Raw genomic sequence first — 17,800 nt, 5'->3', positions numbered from 1 at the left:
TGGAAACAAAGTCTATTGATCTTCATGGACTCTACAATGTAGAAGCAGGACCAGAGTTTCACTGTGAGTCAAACTAGCGAGAAAGCAAAATCGAGAACAGGCTATAGAAGGCTAGCTGTTAGGTTTTGTCGCATTGAAACCGTTGAGCAAGTTACAGCTGGAACACACGCACACACAGTCAGCTTTACCGTATCGCTCGTGCGCCGGCTACGCCTCGAGGCATACTAACAGCCATGCAGGGGGGGATCGAGGTACTTTGAGTGCTTAAGCACCCCCCTCTACTAACGCTTACTTGAAGCTCCAGTTGAGCTCAGCACTAACTTGTTAGCTGAACTAGCTATTTACCTAAGACATACTCTAGTGTTAGTAGCTGATTTATATACTATACGCGTTTTAAACACAATAATTACTTTGAGAGGGTTCTAGCCGATTCTCTCACTCAGAAAGGCACTTGCGTCAGGGAGGGTGAACCACCTGGTGCTTTACCATGTCAATGAATGCATGATTTTACTGCAAACGGACGAGGGGAGTTTAGGTTTACAATATAATACGTATATACCTGACTGTGAACTTGCAGTCCTTGTGGCATCACTACAGCATCTTGTTGCAGCCAGTGCACTTAAGCTCCTTACGGCTAGAAAACGATTTTTCCCAGTGTCCCAGTCGTCCATGCAGGTACTTTAAGAATTCATTCTCCAACCCTATAGTGTATATCACCCATGGGTAAACAAGACGGTAGTAACATATAACGTATGACAGTATATACATGTACGTATATACGTCAATCTGATACAAATAATATACGTGTAGACCAAAATAAGACTTTGTTTAGTCAAATAAGGGTGCCCATTCCAGTACTCACTTGACTACAAGATATACCCAAGACAAATTATAAGCCAAAGAGAGGTACGGAAAAGTGGACATAAACATAAATTCCGGTAAATTTTGCCATTATTTTTATCACATGTTGTGTGAACTTTCCTTAGTAGACTAACAGAAACACGGGTGGTGATAAAACAAGGAATGAGAAATGAGGAAATGAGAAATGAGGAAATAAGAAATAGGAAATGAGGAATGAGAACGAGAAATGAGAAACAAGCTGTTAAGCGCAGGCAGAGCAAGTCTGAAGACGAAGCTAGCATCTATACTGAGCTATACATGCAGGTACCTCCCGGTGCTCTGCCACCATACAGGCATACTAACTTATGTTCCTCTGTCAGCTGGTACACGGTGTGACACTCTACCTCTATCTACTTGTGTGCCATGTACGACTGGCATGGTTCAGACATCAGATCTACGTACCTACGTAACGGTACTTACATGTACTGTCCTACAGTCCCACAGTCCCAGACAATTTACCTATATGCGTGGCTATATATACTGGCAATATACATTCACCGATTTCACAATCCGGTAGGCAAGTGATAGTCAATGGACTGGACTCAATGTCAACATCTACATGTAAGCAACAGCAAAGAAACTTCCAAAACTGTTAACTCTTCAATCTATGGTCAAACCAAGCAATTTCTAATCTGCCAGTCATGTCGTAAAGCTGCAGGAAGTAATGACATTAGTACACTGTACTGGTATCATATCCAATCTCACTACAGGGTGAAGAAAGCAATTCCCATTACCATTCTCACAAGCAATGCCTATAGTGAAGGCTGATGCTAATGAAGAAAGCCCACTGTGCCATCTGAAGCGATGGTAAAATTTAATTCCTACAATGTGTGTGACAACCTGTACTGTGTGGAGGTGCCTATAATTATATACATCAGGGGCGTAGCCAGACTTTTGAGACAGGGGTTTCTTCAGAAAAATCAGCGGCCTGGGATCGAGGCTAGGTGCTGCTCTGATTATTGATTTGCAGCCACGTGTGAAAAGATGGGCAGGGCTGCATGATTTCAATTATAGGGAGCCCTGCCCAATTTTCAGCAGCTCCTGGGGGGGTTTCTGGGCAACCAGGAAACAATGGTAGCTACGCCCCTGTACATGAAACTTCTCGGTGCTACTATATATATTTGAAATACTTAGTCACCTACTAGCTTCTTGGCTGATATATATCAGTCATTACTTTTGTGCATCTATTATATTATTATAACAATGTCATAATTTGTGTATGAAAATTAATGCCCATGGTGATGATCATAACCATAAATTATTTCATTTTCTATTTCTTATTTCTTCATTTCCTCATTTTCTATTTCTTATTTCCTCATTTCCATTTCTTATTTCTCATTTCCTCATTTCTCATTCCCTGTTTTATCACCACCCCAGAAACACACATAAGCACACAACTATAAAAACACTCTAAGTTATTACACACACTTAGCATACTTAGCATACTTAGCTAGCTAATGAGCACACATTAAAGCACTTAGTGCGATATAAATATTACGTAATGTACATCACCACACATTTTATAAACCTACTAGAGTTTGCAGAATTTTTGCGTATAGAGCGTTATGCGTTCCTTATGGAATAATTATGTGTACACAGTGTGGTCTGTTTTGTGAGCATTTTCCATACAAGGAACACATTAGTGCATGCTCACACTTTTATTCATGTGTTGCAAAGATTCTGCAAACTCCAGTATAATTATATTTATACGTATGTAAACCAATCCTTGGCCTCGGAGGTTTACTGCCATAAATTGTGATGTAGTGGACAATAACATAATTATCGTTGCATTGTACTAACAGTCACTATAGCTATGTTAATGCGCTATATATATTAACTTGTCTTAGTATACAGAGTACCCAACTCCATGCCAGGTCCCTGTGCATGGTGACATTTGAAACTCATAATGTTGTTCAAGGACCTCATTGAAGGGTCATTGAATAAAAAGTGCATTGATTATTTTGTGCTCTGCTCAGATCAAATTACAACAAATAATTATGTTGCAAAGTTTGCATATAATTATGTTAGGTCAATGAAGTGAGTCATGTGCCCACGAATAATTATAGGGTGTTTTATGCGAAAAGGCGTAATTATAGAGTCTACGTTTATAATTATAATCCTATATAGATCGACAGTATATACGGAGTGCAACTCTATATATAAAGCTGCTCATGAAAATGGCAAAGACTATTAGGCAGAACAAGATCACAGCCAGGAATTGTGTCTAGACCAAAATGGTGAGCATGCATATTTGTAGCCTCATTCCCAGGCCGAGTTGTCTCTAAAAATTATAACTGATGATAGGTCACCTTCGTTCTATTAAAGAAATCGGCCTGGGAATGAGGCTCAGTATAGTATGTTTGTTAATTGGCTGTGCTGATTATAATGTATACATGATATTACTTACTTTAATTTGCAGATAGAGTGGAGTGCACTTGTTCGTTTCAAGGGCAAGAAGCACCCATTGTGCATGGGATCTATCAGTCTGTCGAGTTAGTCCGAGGCTATACAATGGTTTGAAGGATGGTGAATTGAGTAGAGTGTCACTACGTAATTAGATGAACTGTGAACATGTAGATGAGTAGCCGTGTGCATCTGGTACGGTAGCTTCAGTTGATACTGTGTTTGTGTTTTTCTTGTTCTATTTGTGTGCCACTGGAAAATCCTATTGTGGCGCTGTAATTAGGGTTCATATAGAAGGAATAGCCTCATTTCGACTCGATTCAGTTTATCAATCACTGTATATACCACCTTTGCATGGTTTCATAATTAGTACAATCAGTGTGTGTTTTGTAAATACTGCACATTTAGTTGCTAATATGCAATCATGTGCTGTAGATCTAGATCTACGTAGCTAGATCTACTCAGTCTAGTTTGTGCATGCTGTGTACATGTATGACTCTGTATCCTGTATAATTAGATCTATAGACTAGATCTACATGTACTGTTGTACATGCATGCAGAGGAGGTACGACAGGCGCGGGTTTTTGCTGAGAGTAATCAGAGGCTAATTATACTTGAGCTGCGCGCCCGCGCCTGTCGGACCTCCTCTGACGACATGCATGCATGGTGTGACATAACTGCAGCTGGCTAAGCTAAGGGCATGCTCTTATAAGGAAGGGCCACCTGCAAATCTTCATTACTTCTGTGCAAACCAGACTGAGTGCTAGCGAGTAAAGAGCTTCTGTTGTATTGCATTTTAGGTGAGTATCTACATGCATAGACCAAGCATAATTATAGCCACATGTATAAGTTACTGTATTTACAGTAGGAAGTGTAGATCTAGCTCTCTCAATTTAAAATGTGTTTTGGTGAAAAATGTTCCTATCTTTGCTCTTTCCTTTGCAGATTGATCTCAATAGCCTGTTGTGAGAATGAAGCTGCTTATCTGTGTCTCCTTGGTGATGTCCTCCATAGGACTGCTTGTGGAGGGTAACATGCTTGGTGCACCTGCTGGTGCCTGTGATAGCCTCTCCCCCAACCCAACTGCACATGGAGCCCAGCCACAGACCAGTGATGTCCCCTACACCATTAGTCTCATGCCCTTCTATAATGCTAATGACAGCTCTTTTACGTACTACCCTGGAAGGACCTACACTTGTAAGTTGAGGATCTCATGCACTGAAAGTTCTGTTCTACTTGTGAATTGTATTAATAGTGAACTTAATGCAAGTTTGCATGCAGTATGGTACAGCGCTGCAGGCTGTTCATGGTGTAGGTACCTGAAAAAAGCTTCCACTTTTGCTTTTTCTTTTTGTAGTGGGGATCACTAACACTACTAATGGAACAACCACTTTCAGAGGATTCTTTGTGCAAGCAAGGCTGGTGAGCGATGATACCACTCGTGTTGGAGTCTTCGCTCCAACAGGGCCAATTGCAGACCAAAGCAGACTCAGCAGCTGTCCTATTGCGACGGTAAGTAGATCTGCAGTTTAGCTAACCGTTGATGCATGGCCTAGCTTATATCGGTAGGAGCTATGTTGTTATTATGATCCTTGGATCTGAGACCAAAATGTATTTACTCTATCAAATAATCATTTCAGGATGGAATTACCCACAACTCAGCTAGTGATAAAGAGGCCATGTATTTCGATTGGACAGCTCCTATGGGTAACACTGGAGATATCAGATTTGGGTGAGTTTGGACCCTATTACGCTTGAGAAAACTTTAATGCATAGTACCGTACAAGCTGACCTCGAACCTCGAAAATTGGTTTACTTCCGGTTGAAAAACTTCTCTACTGTAGGGTGTGGGCATTTGAACCTCTACCCTCGCTATGTGGTTATAGTCTAGTCCCCCACACCTAAAACACCTTCAATATCTAGTGTGTTAGTTTTCAGTAGCTATACTGTTATCTGTTATTTATTATGTCACATTGTTTACACACTGCAGATTTGCTATAGTTCAAACACGGATGAACTACTGGGCCAATCAGCGAACGGGAGTGGTTCAGCAGGCTCCAAGTACAATAGTTACTACTACTACTGCTGCTGCTACTACTGGAAATAGTTCTGGTGAGATACTTCTTACTTGTACTATGGTAGGAGTAGATAGAACCGTATAGCAGGTAATTTTCGTGGGGTAAAATATTCGTTAATTTCATGGCGCAAGCTGACCTCCACGAAAACGTAGGCGTGGTATACCGGAATGCTTGCAATGCAGTGCAAGCAATGCAGGCAATGAAGTCAAACGAACATTTGTTTCGAGAAAATCACCGTGTTCGACTTGAACGAATTTTTTACCTCACGAGAATTACCCGCTATACGGTAACTCTTATCTACTCTTGCATGGCTGCATGATGTGCCTATAGTTAATTTATAGTGCATTTACTCCAAGACAATCACTCATAAAAATGTTTACATATACTGTGAAATCAAATTTGCAATGAATGACATGGTGACGATTGTGATAATTATCACTAATGTTGTTCATGTACAACTGCCAGTGCAGTAGGAAAGGCAATGAATAACATAGTTATCATTGCTTTTCCTGCTAAAGTATATTTGCGTTGAGTTTGACCCCAGAAGTTATGTGGTCAATATTAATGCTTTATGTGGTGGACAAGTATGCCTAGGACTTCTACATAGAAAATGCTAACTTTTAGCTGGTTGGAGCTTACCAGCTGTACAGCATATAGATAGCATATTACTCCCTACTATATTACAGCATATAGAGAGAAGCGCTTTTTAACAAGGAATCCAATGGTATATGAAACTTTGAAGTATGACAAAATGTGCACAGCGTGCACGGCACGGCAGGGATCAAAGAGTATTTACTACTCTGGTCTCAGTTGTAAATGGGTTGGATAACAGCTTCTAATTGCTTCTAGGTGTTCATGTACCATGGATATCTGCGTGTGTATTGTTATTGTACTACCTCGTGCAGTTGTATGTATTTCCTCGGGGAATACATAGAACTGCCCTCGGTAGTACAAATCCAATACCGTACCCTCGCGAAAATACGCTCACCCTTTTCTGCAAGAAGTTTAGGCTTATTAGGGGACTGGACGTTTAATCGTGAACCGCGAGTTTTTACCTCCCCCACACCCACACCCACACACAGCTGGCCTCACTGCTTCAGTGACCATCTGGGCCATTGGACTCGCACTCATTGCTGCACTCAAGCCGTTCTGAACTGGAGTAGTACGTATACTGCAACTGAGTAGTTGAACATTCCATTAGTTGATCATTATGTATATACTGAAGCTAAGTATAGCTAGTTGAACATTCAAATTAGTTGATCATTATTGTGTATATAGTCGTGCAATCATGTAATGTACGCCATGTTGTAATCATTCCCAACAAATTTTTAAAACTTTTATTCACATTGTACGCTATGTATAAGGTAAATTAATGATAGCTATAATTATGCCTCGAGGCGTAGCCGCATGAGGGATACGGTAAAGCTGACTGTGTGTGTGTGTGTGTGTCTGTTCCAGCTGTAACTGCTCAACGGTTGTAATGCGACGAAAGCTAACAGCTTCTATAGGCTTCTAGCCACGTTCTCTTGGATTTTGATTTGTGGATTAGCAAACTAAAGCTTCTTTCTCGAGTTATGGCTAGTTTGACTCACATTGAAGGCTTTTGCAGTCTCTTCAGAATCTTTCATAGCATCATCTGTCAATGTATACGGTATAGCCTATACATGTAGACCTATAGCACGTTGTCACAGCAGTACATGCCGCCAACACGTTTTCATTTTATCACACTTCAGTATTAAGTTATCCAGCGATCTCAAAGTGTATTGAAGCTGGTGCTTTTTTCTAATCTGGCTTGAACAGGGTTTTCAGCTTCATGATCAGCAATAAAACCTTTATAACACACTTAGCTAGCTAATGTGTTTTAATTCTGTAATAGAGGCACACATTAAAGCACTTAGTGCATATATACAGCTCCGGATTCCTGTGGTAACATTTCAGACACATACTGTACCCAAACCGTTCAAGGTATATATTGAAGGGTCATTGAATAAAAAGTGCATAATATGATTATTTTGTGCTCAATAATGCTCAGTTCAAATCACAACAAATTGACAATCACATTGCTTATTTTGCTCTCTCTGTGGTGATATTTACAAATATACGCACTAGTATCGTGGTTGCTGTGGCAATGATGGCAACACCTGTAACTAATTCAGGTAAATGTTATGTTGCAAAGTTTCCATATGTTGGTCAATGAAGTGAGTCATTGCTATAATTATAATTATAGAGAACTAGTTTTTGATGGCATGCCCACGAGGGTTGTTTAACATAGGTTGAAACTTACTTGGTGCAAAAAGACGTATACGTTCATCATTATAATCCTTCTATATATACGTAGATCAACCAATACGGAGTGCAGACTCTGCAGAGTTGCTCATGAAAATGGCGGAGGAAATGTGTCTATAATTATAGACCAAAATGGCGAGCATTTGTAGCCTTGTTCCCAGGCCGAGTTGTCTCTAATAATGATAGGTCGGCTTCGTTAATTCTTTAAGAAAAATCAGCCTGGGAATGAGGCTAGCATGTTTTTTAACTGGCTGTGCTGATTATATTAACGCACAGATTGCTTTAATTTGCAGATGGAGTGGAGTGCACTTAATTGCATTTGTTTCAAGGGCAAGAAGCACCCACATTGTGCGTGGGATCTAACTGTCGAGTTAGTATACAATGGTTTGAGGGGTGGTGGTTGGTGTAGTGTATTGGAGGGGCGTTCCGTAATCGATAAACTATGAACTATGAACATGTACGAGTAGTGTGTTAGTACATCCGGTACGGTAGCTTCAGTTGTTACCCGAGGCGCGTGGGCGGCCACGGGTATAGTAGTCGTTTGGTTTGTCTGTTTGTCTGTTTGCAATTTCTGGGTCTGCTCACCTGGCTGCCACAGCACTGCGTTTATAGCATGGATAGCCTTCACACAGTAAGTTATTAGTTTTAACAATGGTAGATTTCTATGTTAGAGCTTTGTTGTCGAATAAAAGCGAGCATAAACTAAGAAGCTTGAACTTGCACGTTGCAGTTGGCAGCTAGCTAACACTATACACGCGGCCTTTATTCGAGGCACCCGCCGTATTTACAGCTGAAGTGATCCCGTACCAAAAACAGTGGAAAAGGGTCACTACAATAGAAAACTAGAATTGTGACTCATTTGTTGCTCTTCTGTTAGCCTAGACTATACTAGGAGACCTAGTTCACCTCATGTACCACTAAAACTCTGTTCTCAATGTTTCAGCATGTCTCCAGTCTGGTTTAGTTTTATTGCTCCTGAGTTGCTGTGCTAGACAGCTCAGTCATACATCACTACATGCACTGCATTATAATTATCACTCTTTTGGTTTCATGTCACCAGCCGAGGGTTTGCACTTCAGTGCTCTAGTTATAATTACTGTTAATTTGTGTTTGTGCCATAGCTGTATATAATTATAGCTGGTATTTCGAGGATTGATCTTGAAAATTTGTCCCAAAAGTGCAACTTGGGAAGCGAGGTAGCTTTTTACTAATCCGAAAAACTAGCTTGAACAGCTTGACGATCAGCAATAAACGCTTTATAACTAGCTACTCCTGCTAGCTATAATACAAAATATCAGGTATTAAACATCATCCACACATTTTATCAAACATAAATAATTATGTTGCTATTTACACAAAAATATGTTTTAAAAAAGAACATGCAAAAACATTTATTGCTATGCTTGTCATTGCAGTGTACTAACAGTCACTATAGCTATACCCTCTGTTAATGCGCTATATGTTCACCTTGTCTTCGTGTACAGAGTACCCAGCTCCAGGTTCTCCCTGTGGTAACATTTCAGACACATACTGTACCAAATCGTTCAAACACACTCATGTATTGAATAAAGTACATAATTACGATCAAATCACAATAACATTGCTAATTATTCAAGCTCTCTCTGTGGCATGATTTACAAATAATATGCATGCAAGGGTCCGAACTATGATAGAGAAAGTATTACAAAATAATGATAAAAAATTAATGTTGGATTCAATAATAATTAAATATACACTTCCACTTCATTCTCGATGGGGTTAGACATCCATAACTTCGCCACTTGCTTGTTAGACTGCATGTCGTCATGGAACCAAGATAACAATCAGTCAGAGCAATACGGGCCAGAGAGATTCGATTCCAGAGAGGGGATGGGGAAGATTATAAAGAAAGAAAGAGAGTGAAACAATGTAGAGCTAAATAGAAGAGATGACGCCAAAGAAGTGTCCTTCAGATACGAGAGAAATCTGAGAACATTTTTGGCTTTTGCTATAGCACTGACCGCCAACTCGACAGACATGAGTGGTCTGTGAGCAAAGGCAGTGGTGGTGCTCTAATAGCTGACACATTCTTAAGCAAACAGAGACTACACTTTTAACATGCAAATACTAACTACATTGTAACATGCATGAGATCACATGACACACAAGTCACCTCAGCAACACGCATATACTAGTGTGTCAAATATGAATACCATTAGTATACAGGCTGCTACAAAAGCTCACCTTTTTATGCTCTTTACCCTCTTTTTTGCAACAGCACATCGCTATGATCACAGCCATTATTACGATGGCAATAATTCCAGCGATAGCAGCAGCAACACCACCAACAGAAATGCCAACGATTTCAACCAGGGTCAGCACTATCCCTGCATGGAAGTACTGTAACCGTCAGTTATTATTATAATATGCTCTATAATACTCTTGTCAGAATTATAGGATTTAAGCTGATAATTATGAATTCACCAATTCAACTGCATGTCTGACAGAAAGCAGCTAAGACATTGCATCCCCATGGATAAACTTACCAATGTCTAACGGTGGATCAGTTGTAGTTACCGGTGAATCAGTTGTAGTTGCCGTTGGAGCGGTTGTAGCTGCCGTTGGAGCGGTTGTAGCTGCCGTTGGAGCGGTTGTAGCTGCCGTTGTAGCTGCCGTTGGAGCGGTTGTAGCTGCCGTTGTAGCTGCCGTTGGAGCGGTTGTAGGAAGAAGAGGAGTCTATATAATTATAGATAATTACACACCTTACATGGACTTGTGGAATACACGTACAGTAAACTATGTAGGCTATGTTGTCTCTGTAGTACTGTAGCCTGGCACATGATTACACAGAGCCAAAAGAATGCAGTGTGACCCCTGAATCTGAATTGTATGCACCGGCCTACTTTATATTGAAGCCACCACCCTACATTTACAATAGACAAACGTATAAGTGTATTCTAGCTGACTCACTCCAACAGGTCCTCTCACAGGAAAGAAATGAGCACGATGCTGCTGAACAATTGTATACCTGCATACATGGAACATTTTCAAAATAAGTACCAAGAAGGGATTAGGTAAAGCATAATAATAATTATTGCACACAGGTCTAAATTGAGTGCACGTGACTTGGGTTTGGATAGTTCAATACTATAGGATGCAAAAGCAATAAGTACAATAGTACAAACTAGAGCACTGAAGAGCAAACCCTCGGCTGGTGACAAGAAATCAGAAGAGTGATATAATGCAGTGCATGTAGTGATGTATGACTGAGCTGTCTAGCACAGCAACTCAGGAGCAATAAAACTAAACCAGACTGGAGACATGCTGAAACATTGAGAACAGAGTTTTAGTGGTACATGAGGTGAACTAGGTCCTAGTCTAGGATCACAGCAAAGAATCTCAGAGAAGTATGACTCTTGGATGGAGTAGGATTCCAGAGTCAGCTAACAGAGCAACAAACAAGTCACAATTCTAGCTTTCTATTGTAGTGGCCCTTTTCCACTGTTTTTGGTACGGGATCACTTCAGCTGTAAATACGGAGGGTGCCTCGAATAAAGGCCGCGTGTATAGTGTTAGCTAGCTGCCAACGTGCAATCAAGCTTCTTAGTTTATGCTCGCTTTTATTCGACAACAAAGCTCTAACATAGAAATCTACTATTGTTAAAACTAATAACTTATTGTGTGAAGGCTATCCATGCTGTAAACGCAGTGCTGTGGCAGCCAGGTAAGCAGATCCTGAACTTACAAACAGAATAACAAACAAACAGACAAACCAAACGACTACTATAACCCGTGGCCGCCCACGCGCCTCGGGTTAAATATAAGTAGCTCAACACAAATTAATGCTAATATCCACAAGAACACTCACTGACCAGAACGCAACGGTGACTGCGTCATCTTGTTCGGCAGGTGATACCCAGTAGAGAAGCACCTCATTGTTTCCACCTATATCAGCAATGACCGTGGATAGCTTTTGAGTAGCCGAGTTCTGAAGATAATGATGCATGTACACGTATAGTTAGTGCAATTGGCATATGCAGCTTTGTACGACTTATATAGGTGTATATACATACATGTATTATATTGGATCATGTCTGGTAAGCTCACAGGATAAAGTACAGATGTATTGGCCATGGACTTGCCACAGTTGAGTGGTCTATACAGCATACTATTGTCCTCCCATGTCCCGTGTATGGAGGATTCAGGGACAAACATGTCTGTGTAATTACGAGCTTGAACCAGGAACCCTACAAAGCCGTTCGTTTCCTGACCACCCGCCAACATGATTATCCTCAACGAAACTGTGTGTGTGTGGGGGGGGGAGGGCTAATAATGGGCAGGCATATACATTACACGCATTTGCATGTGTGCACATGCATGTAAACTTTAGGTTCCCACATTGAAAATACACCTCCACCGACAATGCCTATCTAGACATCCGTGTGAGGGGGGTTATGGTTCTGGTCTGCTATATTTTACCATACAAAACTACGCACAATTGTACAGTTGATTCATGCCTATACGCTAAAATACAAGCTATATACATTTATTATAGTGTGATAAAATGTCTTGTTACAGTGTAAACACGAACTAATTGGCAAAATGCAATTTGCCATTTGAGCAGTCACGTATATACGTGTGGGGGGGGGCTAATAATAAATGGGCAGGCATATACATTACACATGCACACACGTAAACTTTAATAAGAGCAGTCCTGTTATACACAATAAAAAACTCACATTGATAAGTGGTGTTCAGCTTGTACTCAAAACTTGTTGTCGTATTCGTTTCATATTTCGTCAGAGTTCCATTTTCTGCTCGTTCCCCAACAACATATAGTTGGTAGCCACAGGGGGTGTTACAGACTGTACTTGGATCATTTATAACTTCACCCCCCCCTAAATCTACAGTGTGAACAATGCTGTGGTTGTAACAAGACTCATTACGGGCTCCGTCAAGGTACGCAGAAGAGGTAGCAAACAACGAGAGGAAGAGCAGTGCCGGTACTAACAGGTTGTTATTCATTTTTTCTGGAATGAAATAAAATGCATAGGTATAATTATAAGTTATGAAATGCTGCATTATAATTATTCACATATCTTACTGGAGGTCAAATAAATACAGCTATATATTATACTCAAACGCGAGTCGATTAGTTTAATATAATTCATCTGACAACAACATGATGTGTGTTAGCTAAACAAGATTCATAGTGCATACAGTCGTCCCAACCATATTTGTTATTTGTGAAGGTTTGTATAAACAAAATAACGGGCCATTACACATTCTTGTACAATTATGGCAATAACTGAAAGTGTACGCTAGAACACTGTGTCAACCAAGCATAATAAACTATCGTCATACACGATGTCGATCAGAAAAAATTGCAATAATTGTTGTAAAAGATAACAATTAAGTAAAGTATGTTGTAATGACTGCGAACTAAACAAAACAAGTGGTCATTTGCACACACTTTTTACTAATTGCTGGCTATAAACATCTAAACTGAATACGTTAACCGTAGTATTTTCACTTCAGGAACGATAGGAACCTTGTTTATGGTTTACCTTATTATTTTTATACTTTTATTTCTTGTTTATGGTTTACCCAATACACCTGTGCACAAGTGGTCTGTGCACACTTGCTACCACAACAATAAGCCTGTTGACATCGACACAATAGCTAGCTAGCATCACATGGTAGTTAGTATTGATACAGTACGAACAGAAACAATCAATAGATTGAAATGTGATATCAATTATTGCATGCATGGCGTTATACTAAAGTACAGATATCAGACAACTAGCGGGCGTTTCAAGAGAATACTACATGTACAATGCGAATGAGCCAACTTTTTGCAATCTGGCAAGGATGGTAATGTCCTACAAGTACTGTGTATAGGTCTTTGCTATCTTATTTTTGCAATGCCATATTAGCATTCGCGAAGTTACAAAAATCGTATGTAAATACGGGTAAAAGGAGCAATGACAAAGGGTAGCAGCTAGCTAGCTATGATTGGTACATACAGGTCATTATAGATATTTGGCAGCTCTCAATAATATCAAGGGTGTACGTATAGACAACTTTAGACACAAGCAGGGTGGCTCTGAAGTTGGCAAGGCACGCTGACTCTTAAAACAACCAATATGGAAGAATTATTTAAAAACTGGGGGGCTTCAGCCCTCAAGGCCCCCGGCCCCTTCCCTACTGCCTACGGCCTTGAATATACACTGAATGTCAGACGTTATAATTGAAAATCAAGATTTTATTGGGACATACACTCACATCGTCAAATTGAATCAACGATTGTGCTGCTAGCTACGTATGTATACCAGTTCTTGTCTGCCTTCAGGCTTCTAACTCCCCTCAGGTCATATGCCATTCTAGTATAATACAACTCATCAGATCACATGGGGACAACCGTTGCATTTGTTAGTCTTCTATATACATCAGTGCATGCTTTACTAGATGTAGCTAATTAGTTATAATTAACACTAGATCTGCATGCACCATTGCTAGCCTAGCTAAGTTAGTAACCACTGCGACTCACCTCTCTTGCAACTTCTTACAGCTATAGTTTATGGAGCAGCTAGCTATAAAACTGTATGTGAGTCTTTTAGGGCGTGTTTACTGTTGAGTCTGCACTAGCTATTAATATTCATTGCCACACGATCATGTTCAACATAATTAATATACTTGCACATGAGTACACAAATGAATTTCATAAAAACAACAATAATAAACAGCTAAAATATCATCTAAAAGAGAGTTTGGATTGCTTCAGGTTGCTACCATAAGTTCTAACAGGGCTGGATTTTCTCTTTCTCTTTCGAGACAGTTCAGTTTGTTCTCTGCGAACGTCTTCATCATCTTCTCGCTTCCCGATACGAGTACTGTATGCACGGACAATAAATCATAGTCAACAAACCTGCTCTGTGCATACACAATGTAGCATACACGGATTGCTAGTTGTGTTAGAATTCGTATTGCTAGTTGTGTTAGAATTTGTATTGTACGCACTTCCTGGAGTGCATAAATAGAGAGGAGCTTGTAACTTACTATCCTAAACCCCTCTCTATTTATGAGATCCTGTACTTCAATATTGCAACTAAAGAGTAGGTTTTGTTGTTAGGTACGTACATGTATATACATGTACAATCATGCATTCATGGAGGGTCCAGTGGCTCGCACACCAGCAAAGGAATTAATAAGTAAAAGCGTGGAGATCGTACATGTATATAATTATAGTAATGCTCTTGCTTCCAGGTACTGTGTACGTGCTATATAAGCATCACCTAAAGTAGGTATATGCAACCAAGGGACAATGCTGCAATAGTGATGCATTGAATGTAAACACATACCAGCATGAAACACAAACACCTATAGTACAGTACCTTCTTTCCTCCTCAAACTGTTGCTGAGCAAAACTCGACTCCATTATTCTGTCATCAAACTTATCATCTTCAAATCTGGAACAGAGGACAAGATAATCATAATATACGGAGGTAATTGAGCTTGGCTGTATGAATAGTAAGATACATACTACACAATCTACAGGGCAGGAGCAGAGGAGGTTGGTCACATTTCAACAGAGGAATGTGCGCGCACAGAAGAAAAGATATACAGAAACCGCAAGAAAAGCATGAAAAAGTAGCTATCCTAGCTAAAGCCAAAAGGTTGCAAACGATTGTAGCACTCTATACTAGTAGCAAATGATGCTAACAATACCCAGTCACACTAGACAGTGAGTAGCATAGTCATACTCGAAGCAATGAGCTAGAAACATGCACTTGTTGCTGACTTCCCTTGGTTCTTTGACTCCTGTCTTGATGTAGCAGGTATAGCAATGATAGCTACTATGATTCATAAACTAACAGGAGATGTAACAGGAGATGTAACACATGATAAAATATGACAAAAGTGCTGATTCAGCGGATTAAACACTGTTGCATAGCATTTTTCGCCGCGGTTTAAATCGTGACCAACTTCCTCTGGGGTAGGAGGGAAACAACTACATCCTGCTGGGTAAATAGAAATGTAAGACTACACATTTATATACCTTCTCTTGTCGTATCCAAATATTTTCCTAATATGTGACGAGTAGTCTTCCTGATCGTCACCATCATCAATGAAGTCATCTCCAGAGTCAACAACAAAACCATCCAAATCGTCATCATCGGATAAATCATCAACGCCATCAAAATCATCTAGCTCCTCCCTCATTTCGTCCACCCACGTACTTGTATATCTAAACGGACCACTCCCACTCGATGCACCGTCTTTACGGCCCAGGATATTAGCAGCTGCTGAACCGTAGAACGATGTAGGTTGAGAAGCTTTCAGTTTTCGTCTCTGCAAAGCTGCTTTCCGAGCAGCAAGGTCAGGGTTTACTTTACCCGTTCGAACTCCAGGCTTGAGAGGTGGTCTGGAGTCTCTGGTAGGTTTGCTTGGTGATGGCTGTGGTCGCCCATTCTTGACAGATTGTCCATTTAGTTTCTTGTGGCCTTGAGAGGTGGTAGGGGAGCAAGGATGCCTCGTAATATCCACACTCACTGTTTTCATTGGGCTCATGGGTACTCTGTACGACGTCTGACTAGCCCCTCCCTTGGTGGGCGGTCGCGGTGGATTGGGTTTTGATTTAGCAGCTTTCTTCTCGAGTAGTGATTTTCCGAGCGGAGAGGAGCTTGTACGTGGAGGGTAGTCAGTTTGGCTGGTCCCTTCTTTCTTCCCTTTAGCCATCTTCATTAGATCGTTGAAGTTAACGGCAGCAGCAGTTGATTTTGAGGCTGATTTACCCTTTGAGACAGGGGACGGTTTCGACTTTGAAGTGTCTTTAATAGATGAAGATGAGGATTTTGATTTACTTGTGATACCGCTTGGCTTTGATTTTGACACACCATTTGGAACAGTTTTTGATGATTTTGTTGTTGATGATGATGGAGTTGATTTGCTTGATTGGGGTTTTGGGGAGGGCGTGGCCAATGCTTTACTCGGCTTGTGAAGTCCTTTATATTCTAACTGTCTCTTCACGGCAGCTTCTTTTAATCGTTTGAGCTTGTCGTTACTTTCTCTCTGTTTCTGAACTTCCAGTACCTTTTTCTGTCGTTTTTCTTCCTCTTTCTTTGTCTTTTGCTGAACGAGCTGAGAGGGATAAATCACAAATAAATATCGGAACAATAATTATATTACACATACTCTGCACATACATGTAGATAACCAGAGTGTCCGTCCAAATATTCATTACACGATATGATATAATTATGAAAGAAAGTATAGCCAGGGTTTCATCTAGGATTAAAAGTTTGGGGGGGAAGGTTTGGGCGCGCGTAAGCACACCGCAAAATGTTCAGCCACTCCCACATTTGTTGACCACACCCCCTCATGCTAGTGCAGTGCACACAGTAGATCTAGTTACATATTGCACATCATAGACAGTACTAATGTGATGATGTCACTAATGTGATGATGTCATTATTCTACAAACATTGGGGGGGGGGAAGCTGAGCAATTTGGGGGAAAGGTTCACCCCTGCACCCCCCCCCCACTAGATAGCTATAGTCTCGAGACTAGCCATTCGTTATCTAAAAGAACGCCTGGTCAAGTTCCAATGTACAACCTGTCTAATTGGTCCAAGAAATAATTGGTCCAGGAATTTCTTGGACCGATAATTGCCGGCACAAGGTATATTATCCATGAATATCATTATGATGCTGTAAAACGCTGACTCAGCAGGATGAGTTGTACATTAGAACTTGACCAGGTGTTCTTTCAGATAACGAACGGCTGGTCTCGAGGCTAAGATAGCTATGCATGAATACAACTGAGTCTATCTAAAGACTGGATTGTATCGATGTATACTATAAACTATGTACCCACCATACACTCGACTCAATCATAGATTGTATCTTGTATCTATGACTCAATGTACTTAAAACATGTATGTACATCTAGCTAACACAGTTTCACCTTCTTTTCGACACCTTTTTGCTTTACTTTGGCTTTCTGTAGGAGCTGTTGAAAATCCATGATCATCCAAAACACTTTCAACACTCTATAGAGAATCTGACATAGACTAGAAGTAAAAAACAAACGATGACTAGCTCATGCCGGAAAATTGACTCAAAATATAGCCCACCTTTCTTTGAACTTTGTAC

General features: G+C 40.4%; 3 protein-coding genes across 6 annotated transcripts; 1 reads left to right on the top strand and 2 right to left on the bottom strand.

The window, feature by feature from the left end:
- The first annotated feature begins 3,969 nt into the window (after positions 1–3,969).
- LOC135351647 (defense protein l(2)34Fc-like) lies at positions 3,970–6,732 on the top strand. Its single transcript, XM_064550711.1, has 6 exons — positions 3,970–4,103; positions 4,249–4,500; positions 4,661–4,815; positions 4,944–5,035; positions 5,294–5,415; positions 6,464–6,732. The coding sequence occupies exons 2-6, from the start codon at positions 4,275–4,277 to the stop codon at positions 6,532–6,534; spliced, it is 666 nt and encodes a 221-aa protein (XP_064406781.1). The 5' UTR covers positions 3,970–4,103; positions 4,249–4,274; the 3' UTR covers positions 6,535–6,732.
- Positions 6,733–8,968: 2,236 nt separating this feature from the next.
- Positions 8,969–14,335, bottom strand: LOC135351637 (uncharacterized). Of its 4 annotated transcripts, XM_064550700.1 has the most exons (9): positions 14,197–14,335; positions 12,386–12,676; positions 11,754–11,947; positions 11,519–11,634; positions 10,617–10,674; positions 10,370–10,382; positions 10,193–10,336; positions 9,891–10,033; positions 9,203–9,460 (listed from the first exon to the last, which is right to left on the bottom strand). In XM_064550700.1, exons 2-9 carry the CDS (start codon positions 12,669–12,671, stop codon positions 9,392–9,394), a joined length of 1,023 nt encoding a protein of 340 aa, XP_064406770.1. In that variant the 5' UTR covers positions 12,672–12,676; positions 14,197–14,335; the 3' UTR covers positions 9,203–9,391. The 4 variants fall into 4 exon arrangements, with proteins under 4 accessions (XP_064406769.1, XP_064406770.1, XP_064406767.1 ...); XM_064550699.1 differs by lacking the exon at positions 9,203–9,460 and adding an exon at positions 8,969–9,173 and having other exon boundaries at positions 10,193–10,382; XM_064550697.1 differs by having other exon boundaries at positions 10,193–10,382.
- LOC135351635 (protein SPT2 homolog) lies at positions 14,319–17,790 on the bottom strand. Its single transcript, XM_064550693.1, has 4 exons — positions 17,613–17,790; positions 15,706–16,787; positions 15,041–15,115; positions 14,319–14,539 (listed from the first exon to the last, which is right to left on the bottom strand). Exons 1-4 carry the CDS (start codon positions 17,676–17,678, stop codon positions 14,401–14,403), a joined length of 1,362 nt encoding a protein of 453 aa, XP_064406763.1. The 5' UTR covers positions 17,679–17,790; the 3' UTR covers positions 14,319–14,400.
- Positions 17,791–17,800: the final 10 nt, after the last annotated feature.

Source organism: Halichondria panicea, chromosome 17, assembly GCF_963675165.1.
Source record: "Halichondria panicea chromosome 17, odHalPani1.1, whole genome shotgun sequence".
Taxonomy (NCBI): domain Eukaryota; kingdom Metazoa; phylum Porifera; class Demospongiae; order Suberitida; family Halichondriidae; genus Halichondria; species Halichondria panicea.
This window is presented reverse-complemented; position numbering and strand designations above follow the sequence as displayed.

What these genes read in the sequence shown, in the direction of transcription:
- LOC135351647 (XM_064550711.1), top strand. Translation starts at nt 4,275, where the DNA reads ATGAAGCTGCTTATCTGTGTCTCCTTGGTGATGTCCTCCATAGGACTG. An exon ending in CCCTGGAAGGACCTACACTT is followed by an intron (nt 4,501 to 4,660) that starts GTAAGTTGAGGA and finishes TTCTTTTTGTAG; the next exon opens with TGGGGATCACTAACACTACT. An exon ending in GCAGCTGTCCTATTGCGACG is followed by an intron (nt 4,816 to 4,943) that starts GTAAGTAGATCT and finishes TAATCATTTCAG; the next exon opens with GATGGAATTACCCACAACTC.
- LOC135351637 (XM_064550697.1), bottom strand. Translation starts at nt 12,671, where the DNA reads ATGAATAACAACCTGTTAGTACCGGCACTGCTCTTCCTCTCGTTGTTT. An exon ending in GCAGTCACCGTTGCGTTCTG is followed by an intron (nt 10,675 to 11,518) that starts GTCAGTGAGTGT and finishes CCATGTATGCAG; the next exon opens with GTATACAATTGTTCAGCAGC. An exon ending in CTGTGAGAGGACCTGTTGGA is followed by an intron (nt 10,383 to 10,616) that starts GTGAGTCAGCTA and finishes ATAATTATATAG; the next exon opens with ACTCCTCTTCTTCCTACAAC.
- LOC135351635 (XM_064550693.1), bottom strand. Translation starts at nt 17,678, where the DNA reads ATGATCATGGATTTTCAACAGCTCCTACAGAAAGCCAAAGTAAAGCAA. An exon ending in AAAAAGGTGTCGAAAAGAAG is followed by an intron (nt 16,788 to 17,612) that starts GTGAAACTGTGT and finishes TATCCCTCTCAG; the next exon opens with CTCGTTCAGCAAAAGACAAA. An exon ending in CAGTTTGAGGAGGAAAGAAG is followed by an intron (nt 14,540 to 15,040) that starts GTACTGTACTAT and finishes CCGTGCATACAG; the next exon opens with TACTCGTATCGGGAAGCGAG.